The 26677-nt window shown below is 35.1% G+C and overlaps 2 protein-coding genes across 2 annotated transcripts in view; one reads left to right on the top strand and one right to left on the bottom strand.

Annotated features, from left to right (window-relative positions):
- Positions 1-737: 737 nt before the first annotated feature.
- Positions 738-10270, top strand: LOC100375814 (small ubiquitin-related modifier 3-like). The gene is made up of 5 exons (XM_002733995.4): positions 738-867; positions 6095-6142; positions 8094-8171; positions 8693-8764; positions 9734-10270. Exons 1-5 carry the CDS (start codon positions 850-852, stop codon positions 9797-9799), a joined length of 282 nt encoding a protein of 93 aa, XP_002734041.1. The 5' UTR covers positions 738-849; the 3' UTR covers positions 9800-10270.
- A 10810-nt stretch (positions 10271-21080) lies between these two features.
- LOC100374071 (lethal(3)malignant brain tumor-like protein 2) overlaps positions 21081-26677 on the bottom strand; it is a 30008-nt gene continuing 24411 nt past the window's right edge. Inside the window, exons 17-18 of the mRNA XM_006815518.3 lie at positions 25377-26458; positions 21081-24535 (exon numbers count right to left, since the gene is read on the bottom strand). Coding sequence (XP_006815581.2) covers positions 24404-24535; positions 25377-26458 — 1214 coding nt within the window. The 3' untranslated portion in view covers positions 21081-24403. The remainder of the gene's footprint in view (positions 24536-25376; positions 26459-26677) is intronic.

The raw sequence follows: 26677 nt of genomic DNA on the forward strand, positions 1-26677 counted from the left end.
CGCCATCTTGTTCTTGACGCATTCATAAACAAAACGTTGTTTCGTTGCGTAAAACTTGCTTTCGCCAACGTTCCAGTGCTGTAGGTTCATTTTTCGGCCACAAAAAAGGTATTTGTAATCGCTAGATTAGTCGATAGATGTTTTAGCTGGTTACAATCATGAAAACTGCAGAACGGTTCTCCGCCATAAATTTGTAGGCGGGTGTCGAATCCCCGGTCTATGCGACTTCTCAGGACTGTGGGGGCCGAATGATCAACGGAAGGAGGCCAACCTACAGGACTGTACTCAGGGCTAGTCCCATGCATGCATTGTAATTTCCGGTTCTCAGTACGTACGTCTAGTTAACCGTCGCTTATATACTATCATAGAGGATATATGGGTGAAGAATGTGTGTATGTCACTCCGAACATGCCATGCCGCACACTTCCTCTCGTATATTCTCTTTGTCGATTAACAGAGTGCAAGCATTTGTTCTTTTAGAGAAGCCATTTTGAAATACCAGAGCGAGGTTGATGATGTTGTGCAATGCAACACGAACGTTGATTGGCTCGTAAATATTATGTCTTATGCTCGATATTTGCGACAAGTAATTATTCCTTTTTCCAGTCCTGTCGATTCGTTGTTCAACCCATCACCCCGAAATCGTTTTACTTTACTTTTCAGTTAAAAATTCATCTCTGAAATAGAAAACATTTTCTCCCCCACGTGACCTATGTCGGCAATTTTATCCAATCAGCTACACTCTTACACATCGTGACAGTTTTATTTCTCGTGGTCTACATGAGCGGCGGATCGGAGTAAGTGAGCAGCGATTCCTTTCCTAGAATTTTCTGAATTAACTAACCCAGAATGTCGGAAGAGAAAAAGGTATGCTAACGTTTTAGTGCTCTGAGCTCGCTGGAAATATCCTTCAAGTTTCAAAAGACGAAACCATCGAATATTTTGTTTAAAAAATAGTTCGTCTTTCATGACTTTGTTTTTACCGCCACCACGGCAGACTAAAATACACGCGTGTTTTTTTGTCATGGTCAATACCGTGTTGTGACAGGAAGTAATTTTTAGGGGACTGTTTTTATTTATATATCACACTGGCGCTTATTTCCTGTTTCGTCATTGTCAACTATTTAGACCCTTCTAGCGGGATTATATAATTTGGAGGCTGGCTGTCAAATGTACGTCATTCGTATTTTCACAGACAAGTTCAACGCTGGCCGAACTTATTGATGACGCAGCTATTTTATTCAAATTTCCAATAACCTTTTTGCTGCGCTGTTAATTAAGCTCTAGTTTTAAATTGTACTGCACGTCTTCAAGACGCAACATATTATATAATATACTTCATTGGCACCTCTGGCGCCCCAAAAACAATATCAATTTCTTTGTGACGAATCATTATATTGTCTTTTGCGCTATGTAGGTTGGACTAAAGTGTTGACAATGTTTGCTGTGAAACACCCTCCAACAGGTGCTAATTTTGTGTGCAATTACCACAGCCTACTCCAACAAAATCAGCTGTTCAGTAATAGGGAAAAGAGATTGTGGTTAGAGTCTTAATTTGAATGAAGACTGCTGTGCCGTTCACACAAGATAATCGTTTACTGTAAAATACTTTTATTTTAGCTGGAATTAATTTTTGCTGAAAATTTTATGAATTGTTCCTTCAGTGAAAATAGCAAAAATAAAGTAATTTACAGTATATCACTTGTAATGTTTATAATTTAGATTTGTTTATTTTAAAATTAGCTTTATTTTCATGCATATAAAAATGATAAAATATATGCTCTTTGAATCGTTTTGTCGTGACCTCACTCAACAGGAATCAAAATTAAGGTCTGCACTTCAACTGCCTTAGACAGATAGATTATATCTGGTGGCAAGTGGTTGTTATAAGGTTATTCCAACGTAGCAGTTCAGATTAAACTGCCTTTCTGCACAAAGAAATATACCGTAAAAAAATCCAAAATTTCAACCCACTTTTAAATAATTTAGTTTTGAAAAATGGTCAGGTTTGTAAAATACAAAATTTCTTAGAAATGTTGACTGTTTGAATTTTCAGAGTATTAACCAGCAGGGTTCTCGCCACGGTGGTCGGCCCGACCGACACTCAAAATTATCGACCACCACGGGAATGTTTCCGGCCAGGACTATTGTCCGATTGTTATTATAATTATGTACCGACCGACACGCTTCCTGTCAGTTGTGGATTATAATTTGTAAACAATAGACCTAGTCGCACAATACGTAGCGGCTTGTCAATTTTGTGAAATTATCATCTCTTTTGTAAGTAAATACTTTCTGCAATACAGTCTTTAGATTGAAAGCTAAAATTCTTTCAAAATCAATTTCACCCCGATATAACATGGTCAAAGCGGAGTTCACGATCTGACAGTTTACGCTACTCAAAAAAAAAAATCAAAGTGTTTATTGCGTGATTTGGTAAAATACATTTGAACTGTTATCACAATCCAGGGTTCTCCACGGTTGGAAAATTAAACTGGGCGCGCCAATGTGAAGTGGGCGTGGCACATTTGTAACGTGCATCATTGGCATGGATGTTGAAAAATGGAAACCAAAAAATCTATTAATCTACATATTATTGCATATGCATAATGTATATTTATTATTACAAAATAAATGAGAATTTTGAAGAGCTATTAAGTAAACGTCAGCATCACGCAGCGACATCAGTTGTTTACCAGTTAATGATCGCGTCCAGAAAAAGACGTAACAAGTTTGTTAATTTATTTTAGCAAAAATTTATATTTATGATTTACATTTATTTGGACAAAGCAAAATAAAATGTATGATGTCGCACAAACGTTCGTAATTGGTTCATTAAAAAACTTGCACGAATGGCACCAAAAAGCAAGATGATCAAACGAAATAAAATGTACACAATTGAAGATTTTCGATCTGCAGTTAACAATTACTATCAAAAACAATAGAATTAGGTATAAAAAACAAAATGCATACTTAAAAAAATAATTTCAGTGTTCTCCCCAAAAATTTTCCATAGTCGCGGCTAATTTGCATAATAATTAGCATATAATTAACATATTGCTTGTCATATGGGGGAAATATTTATTTTATGTACAATCTGTATACAATAAAAGTGCATTGCATGTTTAGTATTGCAAATGTCCCGCAGAAATACTGAGTTTTCTGGGGTTTTTTGCTTGGCCCAGCAATCAGCAACTTTACAAAACCCTGTTCGGTCCCGGTAAATTAAACATTGGGTTGATGATTCTCAGTGCTTATCTTCCGTTTTCCGGTTAAGTACAACAACTGTTACGAGTCAGATACTTACGCTACTATGTTCGAGCAATAATAGTTTTTCTGGCTAAAATTATCCATCTTTATGTATTTTTTTTAATTGTCGATGTTGTCTGTTCAATACAATTGTGAACAAGTCGAGACAACAGAGTTCTGAATTACGAATTGTCGCCATTGTTATACCACGTAAAATTGAGGCCTTTCCTCCAAGAAATAACACAAGTGTCACTCCAATTTCCACACTTTTCTTGATTAGAATTCCTGATTTCTTGATAAATACCGTAAAATCTGTATTAGAAGCCGCATCCCTAATAGAAGTCGCACCCATTCTTTTTGAATAATTGAGAACCAAAAATTCGTCATTTCTCATATGTGTAGATGCTCTAATAGAAGCCTCATCCCCTCTATTGCATTGTACCATTTTAATAGAAGCCGCGGTTTCTAATACAGATTTTACAGTATATTATTTTCCATTATGCTTCACTTAATTCATCCGGATCTGAGCACGATATGCGATCCGAGTGGGGAGTTCACGCTCTCTGGATCTTACGTGGATGACGCCATCTTGGATTCACGATTACGAGGTCAAAATTGTTTACATCATAAATATATATTTTTTCACATTTTGATCTCAAAAAAACAAATACAGTATCAAAAATACTGATAAAAATCAAAAAGTAGAATAATAGTACGACTACATTTCTAAAAATAATAATGAAAATACAATTCGTACACACCGGAAACATGTGGTTTTTGACCCCAAGTGTGACTATATCATTTGCATATGAATATACGTTTGGCAAAAAGCATTTGACACCAGGGCTTACGGCTTTGTCTTTATAGAACTGCTTTGTTTTTTTAAACGATATCCAACCAATGAGTAACAGGCGATTATCCTGGGAAATTGGCGTTAATACAATGCATTTGTAGATTTAACTAGTTAGCCAGGAAACTTTACAGTCTGAGAGACTAAAGAAATCAGATCATGGGATAAATAATAGCATCGCGGAGGAAACACATAGCATAGCGCCCCGCGACGCTGTTTTGGCCTGGTGAGAACACTGAATTTTCATTCGAATCGAAAGTTTGTTGATGTCTGCTTCGTTGAAAACAGCTTTGACCCGGAAACAGTTCATTTTACTGTGTGCACCCTGATACTATGTAACGATGCTTTTAATTGGCCAAAGCCATGCATTGACGCGAAAAACAACCAATCAGAATATTTGTTCCAAGATGAACACAAGTATATTTATTTCCTCCACTTATGATGCGAGTTGAAAGCATGGCCATTTTACCAGGGTTTTTAAATCGCGATTTAAAGAAAATTCAACTTTAAATAGTGACATTTTAAATATAAACATTTACAAGTTTAAGCAAGCATTCGTGTGGACTTCTTGGTGACCCGCAATGTCTGTGATGGTACGTCGGCTGTGCTGGACGTTTACCGATCATGCAACTTGCAAGTGCATGGCTGCCTTTGTTCCACTCGGTGGTTACGATGTTGCCGCTACAAGTCACGACGTGAACTTGGTTTTAAACCATAAATCTTGTGTTTTAACGAACGGTTTTACCGATAACGATTTTATATATTTGACTTCACCCTGGCAGTAAAAATATGGGTACGATGATACACTTTTCTCGGTCACATGTTCATTTTTAATCGTGTTGAAAAAACTTGCAACTTTATGTTCGGTGGTGTTATCACCTCACGGTGACCGGGTATGATAACAAGCCGGAATTTTCACACCTTAAAACAATGAACCAGTTACCCTGAGCATGATGAATCATCTTCGAGTGACAATGAGTGATGGCCTGTTTTGTAAACAATTCTTTGTCTGGGACCAGGGCGCACAGGAAATATAACAGGGCGCTGACAATTTAAACAGGGCGCCAATTTCAGATAACAGGGCTCGGTGCTTTCAAAGCGACAGCAACAGATATATCCATGATAAAACGTTAGGGCAAAAAAGAAAAATCTAAGACATGAAATTCCGGGGACCCAAAAAGCACAATTCTGTGATCAGCTGAAATTTGGAAGCCACTAAATTTCAAAAATCAAATTTCAAAAGTAATTTTGTAATTTTTAGAGTAATCAATATATATATATATATGAAAAAAATCAGTTCACAAGTAATATTCATCTTTTTGTTTTGTTTTCAACAATTGTTTTTCAAATTTAAAAACAACCTCCTGAGCATCAAAATACAAACATCTGATGAACAAGTTGTATTGATGTTATTAAAATATTTTCAAATACAATTCAATGTTACTCTTAAATATTTGGTTTGATATGGTATTTCGATTGTCTTTGTGTTAGTGAGGCAATAGTTTATACGTTGAGGTTATTAAACAACAATCCTTTTGATTTACAAATTTACAAGTGGTCTTTGTATTGGACAAAATATCAAAATTATGAGTAAACAATCATTGCGTATGACATCCATTTATTTTAGAAAGTGTTAAATTAGTCTCAAACAAAATGAGTCACTGAGTTAATTGCATTTTTTGGATACACCTGTGCAGTTAATGATGCCTGGGTGAAAGGGGATGCAAAGGTATACCGACATTCCAAATGTGATGCAGTAGTTCGTATTTTTCAATTTTCATCTTTAGCAAACTGCAGTTGTTTCAGTTTGATTACTTGTTCTCAGTCGTTGTAAACAGTTTTGAGAAAACATTGAAACACAGTGGTCAAGTTTGTAACATGCAGTGATTACCAATAAATATTGTCCGTATTTGACGAGTCATGTTTTACCGCAAGATCAAATGACAATGTGTTTCATGTATGATAATTATTAATATAAATATATTTTGTTTATAGGATGTCAAACCTGAAGGTGACCACATTACGTTAAAAGTATCAGGACAGGTAAGGTGGAAAAATCACATTAGTTATAGTTAATACGAGCCACATCCCCTCTGTTGCATCATTCCAATAGAAGCCACAACTTCAGATTTAAAGTTTACAGTACTAGTACTTGGATTGACTGCAAAAGAGCCACTGCATGGCAGGTTGGGGACATTTTTTACTATGCATAATACCATAATTTCCAATCATAAGTTCAGAAAAGATGATTTTTTTTGGTTTAACATTGTAACCATCTTACACCCACGAAAAATTATTCAAATTTACATCTTTCATTCACCATGGGAATATTATGTCTCTTTGAAGAGAAAAAAAGCAAACTAGTCATCATTGATTTCCACAACATTTTTACAATGAAGAAACAAACATGTTCAAAAAAAATACATATACCGTATTACCCCGGGCACGCGCCCAGGGGCCTGAACATACAAAATCGGGAAAAATTGGGGGTGGGCGCTTACCCGAGGATAAGGTCAAATAAAGGAATGCTTTCGTACACTTTGTACACGTACTTATTTCTTGATTTATGCGAGGTTTCAATAAACGTGAGCACTCGGTCAAGATCTGTGGGAACACTAAGACACAGGGTCGAATTTCAAGAATAAAACTTGTTTTATGTCAGCGAATGAAGTTGTATTACTTACTGAAATTGACTACAAACTATGGTAAATATTGTAATCAATGTGATCAGTGCAAGTCGAAACGGCCGGGAAAAACTACCGCTTGTAATCAAAGAAGGCGATGACCTCATTAGCATAATTTTGTTCACGCACGTATTGATACATCGCATCGTAATTACTGAAGAATAGCAGACAGGGTTATGAAACAAAAAAAAACTTTTATTACTGATGTGAAATGTTTACAAACTATTGTGAATACATAAACATATGGCGATACATAAAAAACAGACTGAAAATAAACTCTGGTCGACCTCATTAACATGATTTATTCACGCACCCACACACAAGACAAAATTATGATGCAACAAGTTCCCATCGTCGGCATGCCTCATTATGGTTATCGTAATGGACTTGAGGTCAGCAAAATGTGTTTTTCTTCAACGACAGAAAAATAATCCACATGACCGTAATGCCATAGCTGTGATGAGGGATGGAAAGAAAGTAGCAATGTCTCAAAAGTGCTCGCTCCCGTTCACAGTCAGCTGGCATCGGTGACGCTGGGTGTATATGATAGAGGGAAGTTGTGCAACCAAATTTGCCGAGTTCGCAGTTTTTCGCCGATAAAAAAATAACTAAGGCAAAAACTCGCGGTTTTTCAGCATTTTTGTAATAAAGACATTATCCTCTATCAATAATCCGCCCCAAATAGAAACATTTTCACTAATTCTTGTGTTTTTTCGACGTTTTTCGAAAAACCTGCGATTAGGCTGCGAAAGTAGAACATTCCGGAGGGGGTGAAACAGAAAAGCCAAACTTAACGCGTAAAAATAGAACGCGTATTTTGACCTCTACGTGGCCAACCAATGGCTGGACACGGATACGTTTTTGGTCGTTGCCAAAGAGCCCCGCGTCCATCGCCTGGCGATGCTCTTCCAATGAGTTTTTACGTAAAAACACAAACAAAACGGCCCTTTTCAGGGCCACCACACACTCCAAAAAGAGAACTACCGTAACAAACACACTATTTAAATAAATCAAACGCGTTCGTTTTTGACAAATACAACTTTATTGTTGACCTAATTCTTGGCTAAAAATCACCCTGGGCGTTTAACCGAGGATGTCCCCAACATGTAACTTTTGTGAAAACAGGGGGTGGGCGCTTGCCCAGGGAGGGGCGCGTGCCCGGGGTAATACGGTATTTTATTGCAATACGATAACCAGTACACAATTCCTAGCATCCTTCACAAAATCCTTTTTACTGTAGACCCATTACAGCAGGCTTTAAACTTTGATGAGATGACTTATTTATCTAGTAAATGTTTATTTTTTGGCAGGATGGAACAGTTGTACAGTTTAAGATTAAAAGACATACACCATTGAAGAAATTAATGAATGCATATTGTGACAGGCAGGTAAGATATGCCACACATTCATTATAAGAACATTGGTATCAGCTGGCAATGTGTTAAGTGGTTTATGTGTTTGTAAAAATATTAGTCAGCAATATTGATGTTCAAGTTGCTAAAATATAATAAAGTTGTGGTTGATGTAAAATTAATGCTGTTCCCAGTGCAGGTCTTTTCATTTGAGCAGGATGTTTTTTTTTCTAAGTGAAGCGTACACATCAAATAGATAACAATAAATTTTCATGGAAAATCTAAAAGTGCAGTTTGCCAAGTTGAAGTTTGAATATGCTAATTTGAAATTTTTATGTCCAGATTATTGACACTGTCGTTTTAAATCATCCAATCAGATTTGCTTCTGACTGCAATAGCATACTAGCACCAATGATTCTAGACTTTTTCCCAAATCTCTGATTTCAGGAGGACTTTCAAAATAATTAAGTGATGTTACCTAACCAGTCAGTTTTATTAAGGTATGATATTAAGGTACCTGAATCTGTTAACAATTTACAACTACTTTTTCATCACAGGGGCTTGAAAGGACAGCGTTTCGATTTCGATTTGATGGTCAACCCATAAATGAAGAAGATACTCCTTCAAAGGTGAGAATTTATTAAATGACAAGGTACGCTCTTGCGGTATGGCAGTCATATTGACAAACATGTATTGACCGCAACAACTCTGACTGATCGTAGACCAACTCTGAATTTTTGACTTGTGGGTTTCACACACAATAAACCATTACAAATTAGCCAACCTGCATGCATGTATATTTACTATACTACTAAAATTAATGTTTGGTTCTCTCCGTGACACATCCATTAACAAATAAATCGCAGTAGTTTTACTTGCTTTGTGTTTGGTCACCATGTAATAATCCCATGTAGAGTCTTTCAATAGAAGACCAACCAGTTGGTTTGAAGTAAGCAACTATTTCACAGAGATAAAACCTTAAAAATAAAACTTTACTACTGAAACTGAAACTTGTAAAGTGTGAATCCACTAGTTGTGTCAGTTGATCTACACTAGTAATGTTTCACACAACCAGAATGTTAGTCAATGCATCCATGTCCAACTTTCTGCTGATCTGACAATTCATAAAATATGACATGTACCTCTGCCACTCTAGTCCATCAAGAGACGCATGTGACAGTGATTTGTTGTAGTGAACTGGTAGTAGCTTGGTTCAATGAAATCTATTTAATTTGATATATAAAACACAACTAGAAATGCAATTAGTCATAACCTAAAAATACCTTGGGGCAGCTAGATGTTGATTTGTTGTAGGTTGAGCCATGTTGATTGTAAAATCTTTGTGTTCTGTTTGTCTTCAAAGTGTTAGTGTGTCTTGGAATTACTTTGGTAACTGATATGAAGTTGTAGCATGCACTGCTGAAATAAACTGCTGTCTTCCTATCCATTACCTTTGAAAATATCTTGAACATTCATAATGGTTTGTTTTGACTTTAGTACTTCCAACAGCCAGCCAATTTAATTTAGCATCTGCTGTGATGACTTAACTATATCATATGTTACGTTGCTTACTGTGTATATTTCTCTATTGTTTTTAGCTTGAGATGGAGGATGAAGATGTAATTGATGTCTTTCAACAGCAGATAGGAGGATGTCTATCATAATGTATAAAAACAATTATTTTTAACGTCTACTGGTATCATAACCTGACCTATGTCGGCTTGATTGAGGGAGGGGGGGGGGTCCTTAATATTCAGTTGGATAGCCAGCTCAGTGATAATCGAAGTAGTAATGTTAGTATAAACAACAGACATATAAACTGAATTTGACAATTGTACCAGAAGGGGTTGACTTTAAGAGGTGTTCTGTAATTGTGCCAAATTTATCAACCTGTATGCTGTCTAATGCAATGTCTAATGCCTTGTATGTTGCATTGCTATAGACATTACATTTTATAATTTGGATTTGGTGTACATAGTGACTTCAGATGAAGGGGAAATAAAACAACAAAATGTTGATTATGGTAAACAAAGTATATATATATCAAAATTAGTTGCACCATGGTTAAAAATGTTTCATAAATTCTTTAATAGCAGTTCATCAAAAATACCAAAATGGTGGTCCTCTCTCAAGAATTTAAGGGTAAATCTACCGTATTACAATATATTACAGGTGATGTTACATTGTTATGCGAATTAACCACAACTGAAGCAATTTCCTGGGAAGAACGCCATAATAGTCAGACTTCTGCAACGAATTTTTATGTTTACTGAAACCACTGAACTGATTTTTATTGTTTGATTTGTTGTATCTATTTTATGTCTTAGTTAATTCATATTTAATGTGTTCTTGTTTTCACAGTACTTATTTCTCTTAAAGTTCTATACAGTAAATGTTACACTTGAATGTTTTTTCTTTATTAATGGTTTACTACAAATTCAGGACTGTCATCTGATACCAACAACTTGCTCGCCAATTAACTCTATGCACCTTTGATATTTTGCCAATAGCTTCTATCCTGTGTCTAGTGCTACGAACTTATTCATTCATAATTGTGTTGATTTTTTTTTTACCCGAATACATTGCACAATTTATGATTTTTCCCACACTTCAGGAACTATATTGTCAAATGACAGGTTATTAGAATTAAATAAAAAGTGTAATTTATTGTTGCTATTGATGACGTGTATAGAGTTGCACTTCAGTTTGATAAACTATCATGTATTCATTTTTTTTTTTTTTAAATCTTAGTACTATAGTTTTCTTTAGTCATTGTCTTGCTTTTTGTAGTTTGATTGACAGTGTGTTACACAGAATAAATGTTTATTATAAAATAAAACTAAGAGTTATGGATATTTATGCTGTAATGCCATCATATTGGTGGTAGTCTAAAATTAAAATCAACAGAATGTGCACCCTGTCTAATCCAGACTCTTCCATCTTGAAATCGTAGGCGCTTGTGTATTATGGGAGAAAATTTAGTCCCTGTTCAAACGCAGTCCGGATGGATTGACCTCTGTGTGTGCATCCGGACCTATATCTTAGACAAGCCTGGACCGATTACATTCAAACTTTACACATACCGGTATATTACACATATGCACGTCAATTTGTTTCATGATCTGATTCGAGATGGCTGAATGGTGACCATTTTTGTGCTGAAAAAATTCAAGCATTTATGGATAGATTTTGTTCAAACTTGGTGCATACATTGGACATTATGGGACCTTGATGCACATAAATTTTTTTCAGATCGGATTTAAAATGGCAGACTGGTGGCCATTTTGTTTTAATGAATGTGGTTCATTATTTGACTGATTATGTTAAAATTTTTAATATTCATTCAACATGTTATATACAGATGTATGGTCATTTGGACAATATGGACAGGTACTCGTTTGACGATACAAGATGACTGAATGTCAATCATTTCAGTGTTAACAAATAGCCATAATCGAGCATCAGCTTCTGGATCCATATCTCTGACATGTTTATGTTTGAGCACTAATGGGGACTGTGCTATGCATGGCTTGTTTTTAAATGAAACCTACCGGTATATTACAATACTGTCGCAAATTCAGTTTTAGGTGTGCATTAAACATCTGAAATAACAATTATTAACGACAACGCCGGACGGAAAGTTTTCCCTAAATATACCTTTCTCTTCCATCTTTGATGTTACAGGCAATGTGAAAATCACCATAATCAAACATCAGCTTTTGAACCATAGCTCCATAAACAAAAAGTACCGGTATATCTTAAATTTGATAACTAATTGGGACTGTCGTCATGCATGGCTTGTTTTATATGCCATGCATCTACCCTCCCTGGCCTGGAGATGTGCCCTCCATTACTTCTGCGACAATTCTAGAATTAATGCGAAACTACTTAATAAGAATGTCCCTGATTGGCTTTCCAGCCCGAACACCCAACAGAGGTTCCATCAGAAAACAGCTTGTTGACAAGTTTTTTTGACATATCAAATTCTACTTTGTATATAAGCCTCTGTCAAAATGTAGAAACAAGTTGGACTGATATAATCTGAATGTGGGCATTTGAATCACTGGAAAAAAATTATAGATAAAAATCAGGTGGTCAAACAAATACGATGTAAAATTACAGTCGTGGGGACACCATGAAGAAGCAGGATATGTCTGAAGTACAGAGCCCCCATCACATACAGTTTCATACAAAAACATTTAAATTAATATTAATTTTATTGAATACTTTTGTCCTGATCCACCTTGGACAAGCAAAAATAGTTCTTCCAGTAATGGTTCAAAAAATGACTAGATAAATGGGAAGATTCTAGTACTATACATTGTGTTTGCTTCATAATAAATTTCTTGTTTCAATACTTTTAGAAAATACACTTTGAAAAGAATGGCGTGTATAACTACATACCGGATTCGGCTGATACCCCGCCCATGGGCGATGTTTCAAATAGTGGGCGATGTTTTGGTCCACACATTGCCTGACTGAACCAACAAACATTTTTACAGACCCCAATTTTCCCGTCCGACATCTTGTATCGAGCGCGCTATTTCAAATATGACGCTAAAATAATTCACTGTGAAGCCGAAAAGCATTAAAACTTCAATAAAACCAATGCTGTAAACGAATTGTTGCGTATTATTACACTCGAATAAAGTCTACGCTTGAGAAGAATGTTATTTACGAAGTTTAAAATATCTAAGCCTTCCTGGTTCGAGCCTCTTGGTTGTTATCAGCAATATTTAATCTTTGTCTGTATCGCTAAAATGTCTCCTGCGTTTCACATGCGACATGATTATTAAAAAACACAGAGTTAAGCGATCATGTACGTTCTATAAAGCTAACCTTGTACACATAATCTTGTACTGACGTGTTTTTTCTCCAAAAAAGACGTTCTCTTTCAGTTAACCCCCAGTTAGCTCTTCGCGTTCATGGTATTTGTGAGAGTTGAAAGATTTTTTGAACACATGACAAGTAACTATACTGATTTGCGTCAAGCTGGGTGGCTCGAATTTAAATATCAGTGCGTGAACTCAAACGCGTGGTTATTAGAGTTCAGTCGAAATGTACGTGAATATTGCGATCGAAGTGCGCTGTCCAGAGTTTATTATATATTAGTAAAATTTAACTTGACGCATGGTATGGTTTATATTACATGTTCACTTCATTTCGAATAAAAAAATCACCATTGGAACATTGGTGAATCACAAGTATTTAAAATATTTTCTCGACTTTCCGTAGATACCCGACTATCATGTTTAATGATTTAAATGCGCCAATGTTTATGTTTGCGTAATTATTACGAATGCAACGCATTATCAAGTCGGTAATATTGAAATATTCACAGACCCAATACCCCGGGTCAGTGCCCTAACAATAGTAAAAATTAACTTGAGTTTGCGTAATTATCATGAAAGCAATACATTTAATACAAAGTTGAAATATTCAGAGCTGGTACAATATTGTAAACAAATTTGCGTAATTAGAAAAGCAGTGCACTAAGTAAACGACGTTGATATATTCAAAGCCAGTACAGAGTTGCATACAAGTTGCGTAATTACAGTACCGTCGGATATAATAAAAATTTTACTAGATCGACGCGCGGACCGCAAAAGAAAAAGGTTGCTAAGGTAACGCGCCAGTTCAGCGCGTGACTTGGGGCCAAACTTCGGTCAACACACACTTGATGCCAGCATCACCGCGCAGCAAGTTTCGCAAAGAAGTACTTCAAGTTCAATTGCGTCCCAAAATTATGTCGCTAATCACTCGGTTGTCGCAGCGTGTGTTGTGTCATGTCCATGATGCACCCCGTTTCGACTTTGACTTGCTTTTCTTTCTTAGTGCATGTTCTTGTTCACGTAAAATTCGACCTCTCACCAATGTATTAAAACACTTTGAATTTATACTTTGCATGATTATATTTGGTCAACGCGAAACATTATTTTTTTCTAGACCATTTCTATCAACGCAGGATTATTTTTTTAGACAAGATGGGCCTCGTTTTTATTTATTTATTTACTTATTGACTCTTACACAATCCCCGGAGGGAAAGAAAATGGTCACAAAGTACAAGGAGAAAAATATATATAAAAAACAAAACAAAAAAACACAATATACTAAATAACAAATACAATCACTAAATTACTAAATAATACAAGATCTCTATAATACTAACTAATATAAAATTACTAAATTGACAGCAGGCATTAAGATGTCAAGTAAAACCCGGCCTGCTTCCTGATTTCGAAGCTTTTACTTATGAACTGTGCTACTGGTATAATAACGTTTTCATTCTGTAACAATTCCATGAATTTTTTCTCTGCAGGTTTATTTTCAAATGCTGGGATCATATCCTTAGCTTTATTGAACAGTTTGGTACGCAACTCATTGTATTTGATGCATTCCAGCAGAAAATGCATTTCATCCTCAATTAGACCTTTGTTACACATGTCACAAACCCTGTTATTTAATGGGATTTTTTTATGACGACCCATTCAATTTTGAGACTATGGTCACTAAGACGAAATTTGGTAAGCACACTACGCAGTTCAAAGTTTTTTAGCTTGACTAAATATGGCTCAAGGTTTAAATCTGATTTGATTAGCCGATATGTTCTTAGTTTGTTTTTCTCATTTGCTTTGGTGCGGTTATCATTATGAACCTCACCTTTCCATCTTGTTACAAATAAATCCTTTATGCCCAAATCAATTTGTTTCATTTGTGCCGAGGTTAATTTATCACAGTTAACTGAATGATATTGTTAGATATTGTTTAATAATGATGTTACTTCTAGATACCATTTACTTTTAATGTTTTTGTTAACCACAAAAGCTTCCTTGAGTAACGCATTATTAGAATTCATGGCCCGACTGTAATATTTAATTATTTGTTTTTTTATAAATACGTCTAGGGGTATCTGTCTAACTCGCTATACATGGCCATAATTGATGTGTGTTGTGACACCCCTAGTAGATACCGACAATAACTTAATTGAACGTCTTCAATAGGTGATTTAGTAGAGAACTCATCACCCCAAACATCACAACCATAAATGGGGATAGGTTTGATGAGTTTGTCAAAAAGGGAAATTGAAACTTTTATACTTATGTTATGAATTGAGCCAAGCTTTGCTTTCATTGAAAACAGAGCTTTTTTAGCCTTACGTTTAAGGTTTTTTAGGCCATCCTTAAACCTACCATTGGCACTAATGACTAGTCCCAGATAGTTATAAGATTTAACTGTATCAAGTTCGATAACTCCAAGAAAAAATGTATCATTATTCAAACGTCTGTTTGATTTATTGAAAATTAAAATTTTGGTTTTTCTCGTATTCCCGTTCGTAACATTTGTCAGTGTTGACAGAGAGCTTCCACGTTTTAGCATACAATGCCAAACTATCAAGGCATGTCTGTAATCCCTGTTTAGTTTTAGAATGTATCACAATATCATCGGCATAGAGTAGACAGCTGACATGTGAGTTTTCTAAATAAGGAGGATCACAGGTATTAGGATTGAAAATAGTGGGCTGGTCATTTAAAAAAAGATTGAAGAGAGTTGGACTAAGGTTACATCCCTGTTTAACACAAATATTGGACTGAAATTGTTTTGTTAAGCCTTCTTTACATTTAACTTTATATTTTACTTTACTGTACATGTTTTTGATAGTTTTATACATTTTCCCTGTTATACCATATTTGATTAATTTTTTGAATAGACCATCATGCCAGACACTGTCAAAGGCCTTTCTAAGGTCAATAAAGCAGGCATATAATTTTTTTGACTTTTTAATATTTGTGTTATTTTGTTTTTTGACGCTCTCTGACTTACCACTGTAGAGATATTTATTTACCAGGGTTTTTAGTATGAAAAGATTGTCTGTAGTTCGACAATCATGCCTGAATCCGAACTGTTGACCGGAAAGAATGTTATTAGAGTCTAAAAATGATGTCAGCCTAATATTTAGAATACTATTGAATAACTTGCCAAGACAGCTAGAGATGGCAATACCCCTGTAGTTGGCCAGGTTATTTTTCGACCCAGATTTGTGGATTGGTACCAACAGGCCAGCGCTCCAAGAATGTGGATAGTTATTTGAACTATAAACAATATTAAAGAGTTTATGTATTGCATCTAATAAGTGATGTTCACCGTATTTTAACTATTCATTGCAAATTCTATCTTCTGTCGAAGCCTTGTTACTTTTAAGAAGTCTAATGGCTTTAGTTATTACATTTTTTAAGATTGGTCTGTCTAAATAGGGGTTGCTACTTGCACTCTTTTCACTATTCTCCAGTTTATTCGCAATCTCAGAGTTTGATGTGCTGCTATCAGTATTAAGTAGGTTCTTAAAGTAAGCCAACCAATCACCAGGTTGAACATTCCCATTATTATTACTGGGGTTTTCGCCATTCATATCACGAAGAATCTTCCAAAATTTAGATGTGTCCGATTTAGAATTTTCCAATTCTTTGAGTTGTGCAATCAATTTCTGATTACATTTATGTTTGATTAGTTTTTTTATACTGCTTACGGGTTTGAAAGAATTTCCCTCGGATATATGGATCTTGAGGATACTTTTGTAATAAACGTGATAGGCTCCTTAACTCCTTACGAAGAGACCAACAATCCTGGTCAAACCAATTTTTTTGTTTACTTTTGTGTTTATTTTTTTTAAGTTTAGGAGTAATTTTCTTTAGACATTTGTCTGCAATATTTGTAATTAAATTTTCAAAATCTGTGACTGCAGTTTCTGACTCATAAATGCTATAAGGTTTGCTCATAGAATTCTTAATTTCATTATTATTTAACTTTTCAAGGTTTGTTTGACAATTGTCCTTAGCCTGGTCATTCTACATATATTTTGATGGTAAAGGATCTAATTTATCATTGCTTTCCTTATTTTCATTTAGACACATGTTAATATTAATCTTCATAGATAAAGTTAAAGCACAGTGGTATGATAAATGAGACAAATCGGCTACTTATCGCCCGGGCGATCTTTTGGTCCACATTTTTCTAAAAAAAAATCGAATCCTCCATAAGATTGCCCAGGGCGGGGTATCAGCCGAATCCGGTAATTGTGGCTGTACAATGATATGAACTGTCCCTGTAATGGGAAGTGTGAAAATAATTGTAAGCCTTGTACATTCTGAGTAGATGTGCAACTCCCGGGAACGGAAATAAATACATTTCTACTATTGGGATAATCTCGTGCGTATTTTGGGTCTAGCAAGAATTCAATTTTGCAAGAATGCACTTCCTGCATATGTGGTCAGAGATCACCCCCCCCCCAAATACATCAAATGTCGCAGAGAACATGCACAAATTTGATGATCTATGCAAGAAGACCCAAACAGACAAATGTGCATAACAGACTCATGTGCAATGGCAGTGTCAGTGAAACATGTTCCAGTAAGATGCAGGTATCATTTAATATTTAACATTCTTTACAAACAAATTCACCATAGACTAGTGCTTTAATTTCATAACTTTGATGTTTGAAGTCACTTTCTTTAGAAGATTACCAATTGGCAACAGTTAAAAACTATTTATTAAATATGAAAACGGCAAAATGTTCTTCTTTGGCATGTGAATTTCAACGAATTCAATGAGGTAATCCTACCACAACTTGTTAATGACTAGCAGAATATGCAATGAGGGAAATACACCTTACATAAAGTCTGTGATAATATGACAATATATTTTAAAACAAACCGGAGGGTCACCAATTCGAATTTAATAACCAAGGCCCCCCCCCCCAAAGAGCCAGGTGAATTTTCCTGTGTTTGGTCAAATTAAGCCGCGGGGTTCAGAAGTATATGTAAAATCATTAAGCTGTTAATCCACGATGACATGAAACACCATTTTGTTGTAAAATACAGTATTTTCGCTGAAATGACTTTTTTAGTGTTTTGTTTCAACAAGTTGAATGTAAAATAGAAAAAGTAAATTCATGAGATTTCGTTTTCACTAAATCACCCCTTCAGTATTTTACAGAACAAGGAGTACCCTATCAGTCATGATATATAATCTATTTACCCGGTGTCACCACCCTACAATTTGAAATGTGGCATATTAATATGCACGCAATACTGATATCTTTGTATTTCTCTTGTTCTTCACTTGAAATTATAAATAGTTCAAGGGAACCGAGAACACAACCATTTTCCTATTAGAGCATACATTTCAAATTAAAATACAAGTTCCTGTACTGTAGAAACTTTGTGATGTTTAGGAACAAATTATTGCTCACATGCAGTGTCTATCATTCAATGGCAACACCATTGGCCAGCATACTAATCCCATATGCCATCCCCTGACAAAGTGCCCAAGGGAATGGGCACTCAGCGAGTCTCATACACACATCTTCCCAAGAAATGAAGATTGGTACTACCGGTATCCTCATGACAACAGACTGGATGACAAGTATTACCTTCCAGTAAACATCACTATGCGGTGTCACACAGAATTTTTTTCTGATATTCGATCTTTGTGCCAAATACATCCATGCCACGTCTTGATGTTTCATTATGGGTTAATTATTTAGAGAGTACCGGTAACTGTCCACATGGATATTGTCACAAACAAGCACAACACGAGACTGCACGTACAAGTGGTGTTTTGGGTCCCCCCAGTACCGTACCTTACAGTTTATCTTGCTTGTGTGACTGAAGCAGAAACATATTGTATATTTTGGAAACAATATTTAATTATCAATTTGTCCAAATATATACAAAACACTGCAAAAAGTGTTAATAAAAATATAATTTCAAATGAAATTTACCAGTCTGCTCGCAGTACTTCCAACAAAACCTGCCACAACTCGTAGGTCTTGTTTCATTTGAGTTGATTCCAAACAATGTCCAGCAAATTGAATGGCCACATGCTGAATACATATTTATATATATTTACTGAATTAGCATACAGATATTGTTGCAATCAGTGTTCCAGTTTATGTTTACGAGTAAACAAATGCCATACATTCTATATGGTACTTCGCCCATTGTACATAAGCCTTTGATTTGATTCGATTGCATGTAGTTCACTCACCGCTGTTTCAAACTTATCAAAACTAATGGTATCATCTCAAATAAAGGAATTCCATGTATAATACAAAGACAAATCAAAGAAAGCTTAGAAAGAACTCCCGTGTACTCTCAGTATTGGAGACACATTAAAAATTAATTCAAAATTACTTGAACTTGAGATGTTGTTGGAAACACAGAAAACTAATTATGCAAATAAGGTAACTAATATGAACAGATTTAAGTGTAAAACTAATAAGGTCTGCACAATGTACCAAGTTTCATTGAAATGTGATTAGAACCAAAAAAATATTATTTATTATGCTAATTAGAGAATTAATATGAACAGATTTTAACCCAAAATTAATCAGGCTGTCTATTGTCCTAGAGCATTTATTTACCAAGGTTTATTCAAATGTGATGATCAATAGTATACTTAAGATATCAGTATTAATTAATTATGTTAATTAGGTGATTAAAAAGCATAAATATTTACCAAAAACTAATATGGTGCATAGTCCTAGGTTCATTGAAATGTGATGGGTACTCTTTAAAAGTTTCAATGAAATGCAATGAGTGGTTTTTAGACATCAGTGCAACAGCCATAGAACAGCAAAAAATTAACTAATTATGCAAATTAGGTAATTAATAGGCACAATTATTTATCCCAAAATTAATCAGGTCTCTGCATAGTCCTAGAATATCTATGTCGCAAGTCTCATTGAAATGTAATGATTAGTACTTGAGATATCAGATAAAAAGCTGAAAATTAACTAATTAGCTAATAAGGTGATTAATATGCACAAATATTTACCCAAAAACTAATTAGGTCTCTGCACAGTCCTCAAGTAACTATGTACCAAGTTTCATTGAAACATGGTCATTACTACTCAAAATATCAAAAGCTGAAAATTAATTAATTATGCAAATTAGGTAATTAATATGTACTGATATTACCCTAAAACTATCAGGTCTGTGCAGTGTCATATGACTTCTATGTACCAAGTTTTATTGAAATGTTTTGATTAGTACTTGAGATATCAGTGGAAAAGCCGAAAATTGATTAATCATTATGTAAATTAGGTAATTAATAATATTAGCAGATTTTTACCCGAAACTAATCAAATCTGCGCATTAGTTCAGAACATCCATGTGCCAAGTTTCATTGAAATCCAATGAGTGGTTCTTCAAAAATCAGTGGAACAGCTTAAAATCAGTTAATTGTTAAGCAAATTAGGTAATTAATATTCATAGATTTTTACCCAAAACTAATGAAATCTGCGTATTGGTTCAGAGCATCCATGTGCCAAGTTTCATCAAAATCTAATGAGTGGTTCTTCAAATATCAGTGGAACAGTCATGGAACAGCTTGAAATCAGTTATCATTCAAATTAAGTAATTAATATTCATAGAATTTTACCCAAAACCTAATCAACTCTGTGCATTATCCCAGAGCATATATGTACCAAGTTTCACCAAAATTTGATTAGTAGTTCTTGAGATAACGGTGGAACAAAAAAAGTGACATACATACATACATACATACAGACAGACAGACAGACAGACAGACAGACAGACAGACAGACAGGGTAACTGCAAAGACTCCCTTTTGTGCTTCGCACACGGGAGTCAAAAAAAATCCCTTGACATTTTCACTCTTCGCCAGTGGCAACTCATGAAGATATAATTTGATTTGCCGAAATAACCTCTAAATGCCTCCATCATAAGAGCATAGGTACTTGCAAGAGCATTCTTCTACCGACAAAATGGCTGCCATTCATTAAAATACAACCATCATTTTCTCAAAAAATAGGCTGGTGACCACAACAGGCTAAACTTTAATGAAGAAGTAGGGAATACTGGAACATGGAATTTTACTATGGAATTGAAGTGTGAGTGTAAAATTATAATTTTGGGTAATCAGGCATTATGAAAAGTTATTCTGTTTTATTTAACAATTGCCTTCAGTGGGCTTGGAGTACATACCAAACTATCAACGTTTGGAGTCAATTCACTCTCACAAGGTAATATTTGGGTGGATGCATTAAATACAATCTATAAAAGTATTCAACACCCTTTAAAATATGTGCAAAAAAAAATATTTCCTCCAGATCCAAAATGTCAGTTTGACCTATATTATGCACTATGTTAAAGGCCTGATCAGGCTTTGCAAAGTTAAAGAAGAGATAAACCCAGAGGGACAAATGATACTGTACTTCACTATACTGTACAAGGCCTTAATAATTAGTTAGCTTTTATTTTCCCTTATTCGTTGATAGCTAAATTAAAATAAATAATGCAGTTTAATAACTAGAATGTGTTGTTTCCATCACAAAGCAGTGAATTTAAAAGGCTAGTTCATATTCATGCAACATCAAATCCACATAAAATTATTCCCTGTGAATATGTACCCTTTGCATGATGCACGCCTTAAAATAGGTACATTTAGTTATAGCGAGCAGGTATATCTGAAGATGAGAGAAGAATACATTCAACGTCAATTAACCCTTATCACAGACTCTGGAAAACTGAACTCTACTAAGCTGGAAGATACAAAAAGGAAAACGAAGAAATAATTGACATATAATCTAGAAAAAACACTAGCACAATAAACAAATTCATAGTATTATGTACATATTAAGATGAAGAAAATAACTGTACAAAAGAACACAATATTTCAATTTACATTAAGCTAAGTTCTAATTTAGCTAGCCTGTGGACAGAACAAATTTTCGAGTGAAATCTTCTTTAAATAATTCCACAATATTTTCTTTTATATAAATATTTAATGGCCCTAAAATGGGATTATTTCAGTTAAAAGGGCTAGTAAAGTATACAGCATAATAGTAATATCTGTACGCCATAAGCATGGATCCTGAAGCAATTTGAACCAGTTGAATATTATTTGTATTCAACTGAATTAACTTAAGGTAAAATATGTAATCTACTGCAAATAATTAGAATGGCTACGCACTAACGTTGCATTCTGAGATCATTCATAGAGCTTTATTGGGATTTCAGACCCGACTATTTGACGATATAAATGTCATATACTGCAGGAATTAATGCCAGGATTCTAGCTTGTTTTTGATTACTGCAGCTTGCGGTATTTCTGAACAGAAACAAATCTTTGTGAATCCATACGTCTTGAAATAAAAATGTTTGCAAATGAAATTTCAACAAACAATTACCAGCACTCAGACATGCTGAAGCACATAGAAATTTGAAAGATTTCATATAATAGTCGCAATACCCCAATAAAGTTATACAAGTGGAACTTTATTTGATGGTAAAATCAATAATTTTGCCATTTAATTTTACTAACAGGTGAGTAGAACTTTTCTACTCACAATGAGGGTTCTGAGTAGAAAGATTCTGCACTCATAGATCCAAAGCTCTGTTTTGGATCTTGATACAACTACAGGACTGTGACCGTCATGCAATAAACATTGTACTGCACATGCATTTTATACTTTGTTTGGGTCCCATATCCAACACATCACAATGATTTGAGATCTGAATTTGCATGAAATGCATAGAAAGTTTAAATTTCAATGAATTTCATTTATTGACATATTTGAATTGATTCACCTGTTCCGAATCACTGTGGTTCAGGGTAATTCCGCTGCAATCCATACATATTACAAATACATTCGTCCAAAGATTCCCCATAAAATATAGGAATGATCTCAGAGAGCAAGAATTTACATATACATTATCCTGAAATGAGCAATTTATTTTTGTTTGTTTTCTCCCAAATGATGAAGGCAATTATACTGAATACTGTATATGCTCTATAAGTAGAACACAAGCTGTAAATTACAGAGATCCTGCTATGGTCAAAATAAGTAAAATTTCAATGATTTAGTATATTGCCAAGAGGACTTTTGGTTTACATCAGAGATGTGCTTTTAACAGGGGAAATACAGTTGGTGTCACAGGGGAATGGGTCAAACGCAGCCAGATGGACTACAATCGAACAAAAGGTATCCTTTCATGGTTTCCATAAATTTCAAATTGAAATGAGTTGATCACTCATATTATTCACATTGCAATAGCTGGGAATGAGAACCAGAAGTACACACATAACATCCAAAACGTTAAATGGATCATAAAAACAGTATAACATGAGAAAAGAGTTTGTTATTTCTATTGTTCATGGCTGAAAACTGAATACAAAACACATGTGGGAACCACTGATGCAAGAGAATATCTTAACATGCATTTAAAATTTTGTTTTTAATCATTTTCTTTTATTACAAAACCCGTTTCAAATGCAAAATATTAAGTGCAGTATACTGTTGGAAAGGGAAGGACTCTTTTGTTCACTGTTACTTGTTACCAAAATATATAAAAAAAAAAATATAACAAAACAGAGGGAAAATCTGGTTTGCACATCGCCAAATGGTCTCAACTTATCTACAGGTTGAATTAAATATGGTATTCCCTAAAGAAATGTTTATGCACAATATCAGACTGGAATAAATTGCTACATGGGAAAATATATTGGAGCAAAAAGTTTTGTTTTTCATTTAACTTCACATTATGTAGACATGATAGGAAAACTTTAAAATTCAAACTTATAAACTAAATTTGGCAATTTTCATATATATCTCATAGATAATTTATATTACAACATTTTTTTTTTTTAATGTCAAAAGTTTATTTTGTTTGAATATTGGGTAATGTAGATAACTATGGTAAATTTCTTCAACCTCTGACATTACAATAATGTATTGCAAAGAAAACGTATCAAATGTTCACCTAGTCCATTGGACAAAATTCAATAAATCAACCACTACATGAATTGTAAAGTTTAGAAAATAAAGGATCAAGGTCAATACTTTGTCAACTGCCAGTGTCAAACTTTTGGGTAACTGATACATGCTCATTATGGAATTGAGGAATTTATTTTTACAGTCTTATATTCATGCCTGACATAGAAGGCTGCAACACAATATATATATATCCTTGTAAAGCTATCAGACTTAATGTTCAGAGTTTCATGCTCGGAAGACCCCCCATCCCCCATAAAAGGTAATATACGAGTCACTGGAGTAGTGCTTTACTTGCCAGCACAAAGTCAACAAGTTCAGTGCAACACATCAGTAGACACAGTAGTATAATGTTCAGAAAAAATTACTAATATGTTTGTCTAAAAATAAAACCAGCTCGATAGCATCATGTAGATATTTGTAAAAACCTAATTGATAGGGCAATTATTTCCACATTTCTTCTTGGACATTACTGTTACTGCTTAGCAAGTCTGGCTTTCAGCTGTTGAATGTGTTCATAGATCTTTAGTGATGGACCCACTTTCATTCCGGTCAAGTTACAGATTTGTTCCTTTGTCAAAGACAGCAGCTTTTTACCATCAATTTGCTGTTGAAAACAAGCACGTTGAAGTTAATGTAATATGATGTGCAGGGGTTTATCTAGAAAAAAACTGCAAGAGAGAGCACTGCAATTCTGTGGCACCACCAAGTGAGGGAGATAGGGTTTTCCCTACCAGGGTGTGGAGTTTTTGATAATTCTAAATTAAAATGGAGCATTCTATGGCTTTCTTGGGGGCCAAAATTACTATTAGACAGGTCACAGTTGTGATCCCTGGTCAATCAGAATTTTATGGTTGCCAGAGAATCTGCTAAGGGGGCACATGGCCATGGCATGAGGGCGCTGCACCCCTGTTCCCTTGTTTAAAAAAATCCCTGGTGTGAATCGCAAAATCCTGAACAATAACACGAAAAACAAATTTGGTAAAAATTTCATAATTGATGACTATTGGATAACAATTACTCAGGCAATTGAACACATCACCTGCTAAAGCAGTGTCAATTCTTTCTTAATTATTATAAATTGATTTAAAAACTGGAACATGATCAAGGTTTTATACTGAATGATATGCCAGTTTGACAATGACTGGAGATAGTAGCCTCGAGAACATTAACAATTTTATCACCTACTATGGTGCAAACCTCACTATTATTATTATTTGCAGAAAGGTAAAGTGGAATACAAAACAAATGCATTGCTTGACATACTCTTGGCAGTACATACATGATATGTGCCCTTAAAGTAAACTTAAGTACGAGTACTGTTTGTATTGCCAGGGGGAAATAACAAACAATATGTAATTTATATTTTTATTATTTGTTGATTTCCTCAATCAGTGAAAAGACACGATGTTGAATGAAGATGGGAGCCCCAAAACCAAATAACTCACCTGTTTTCGAAAACTTTCTGTGTAAGCACCACATTCATTTTCTTTTAAGAACTGCATTACTTCCACTGTACCCCACCTTGATGGTTCAGAGCAGTCGTAATCCACAGACGGGGTGAGCACAGGAGAAGCTAACGTTGCAATAGATTGCATTCCTTTTAACTGGGAGACACCTTGCTGGTTAACACTTAAACCAGCAGCCGCTACACCCAGATTGTTCATATGTCCTAACATAGATGCTGTGACAGGCATGTTTGTGATTGTACTTGTCACAGTAGTCGTCATAATAGGCGGCCTGATATGACTTGGAAAAGATTGTGGCCTCTGCAAGTTATTTGACATTGTAGTAGTGGGAATATTGTTACCCATATTTGGAAGGCTACTTAATGGTGCTGATAGCGGGGGCATTCGATTATAGATCGTAGTACTCGGTATTGACAATGGTGGCATATTGGCAGTGGCCATAGAGGGCGCCATTGTGTTCAACACCGGGGGAGTAGGTATAGCAGACAATGCCGGCATGGTACGTGATGCAATTGGGCTCTCCACAGGCGATGAATGTGGCGAGGAAATAATATTTGCTTGTTGTCCCGGAGAGGAGCTCCCATAACCTGAATTGTTATTCACTGTATTTGGAATGTTTAAGTTGGCGGAAAACTGATGCATAGTACTTGCAGGGTTCCCGCCATTCGACCCTGATAAAACTGTTGATAAATTTTGACCCATCTGCAGCACATTACTTGTATTCGCAGACAGCCTTTCAAGATTATTCCCCAGTGCTTGTTCCGTGATTCCTAACACACCATCGGCACTGATGGTAGCCTGCATCGGCCTATTGGTTGCTGTGGCAAAAGTACCAAAATTCGGCAGGGATAATCCCGTGGGATTGAAGATTTCCGTTGACATTGCTGGTTGCTGTGCCCTATTGAAAGACATTATCTGTGATAACAATTCATTGGTTGTTGCTGTATTCTGTATTACGGCAGGAGATGATGTATCAGCGCTAACTGGAGTCACATTTCCAATTGTCCTTGATGCTAAATCATCCATACTTTCTATTCTTTCCTGCTTCACATGGATATGCCCTAAAATAAAAAAAAGTTACAAATTCAATCATAATTTCTAAAACTGCTGCATTTTTCACCTTAAAAATAGATATAAATAAAAGTTATACTGTAGATTACTTTATTTTCGCTTGGAATTTATTTTCGCTATTTTCGCTGAAGGGATGATTCCGTGAAAATAAAATTCAGCGAATATACCTTTTTTCCTATATTTCACATTAAGCTCATCAAAAATCAGTG

Source organism: Saccoglossus kowalevskii, chromosome 4 (assembly GCF_978046115.1).
Source record: "Saccoglossus kowalevskii chromosome 4, keSacKowa6.1, whole genome shotgun sequence".
In the NCBI taxonomy this organism is placed as follows: Eukaryota; Metazoa; Hemichordata; class Enteropneusta; family Harrimaniidae; genus Saccoglossus; species Saccoglossus kowalevskii.

Excerpts from the sequence above, each read along its gene's own strand:
- LOC100375814 (XM_002733995.4), top strand. Across the intron at positions 8,172-8,692 it reads ATGCATATTGTGACAGGCAG|GGGCTTGAAAGGACAGCGTT; the intron begins GTAAGATATGCC and ends TTTTCATCACAG. Across the intron at positions 8,765-9,733 it reads AAGAAGATACTCCTTCAAAG|CTTGAGATGGAGGATGAAGA; the intron begins GTGAGAATTTAT and ends TATTGTTTTTAG.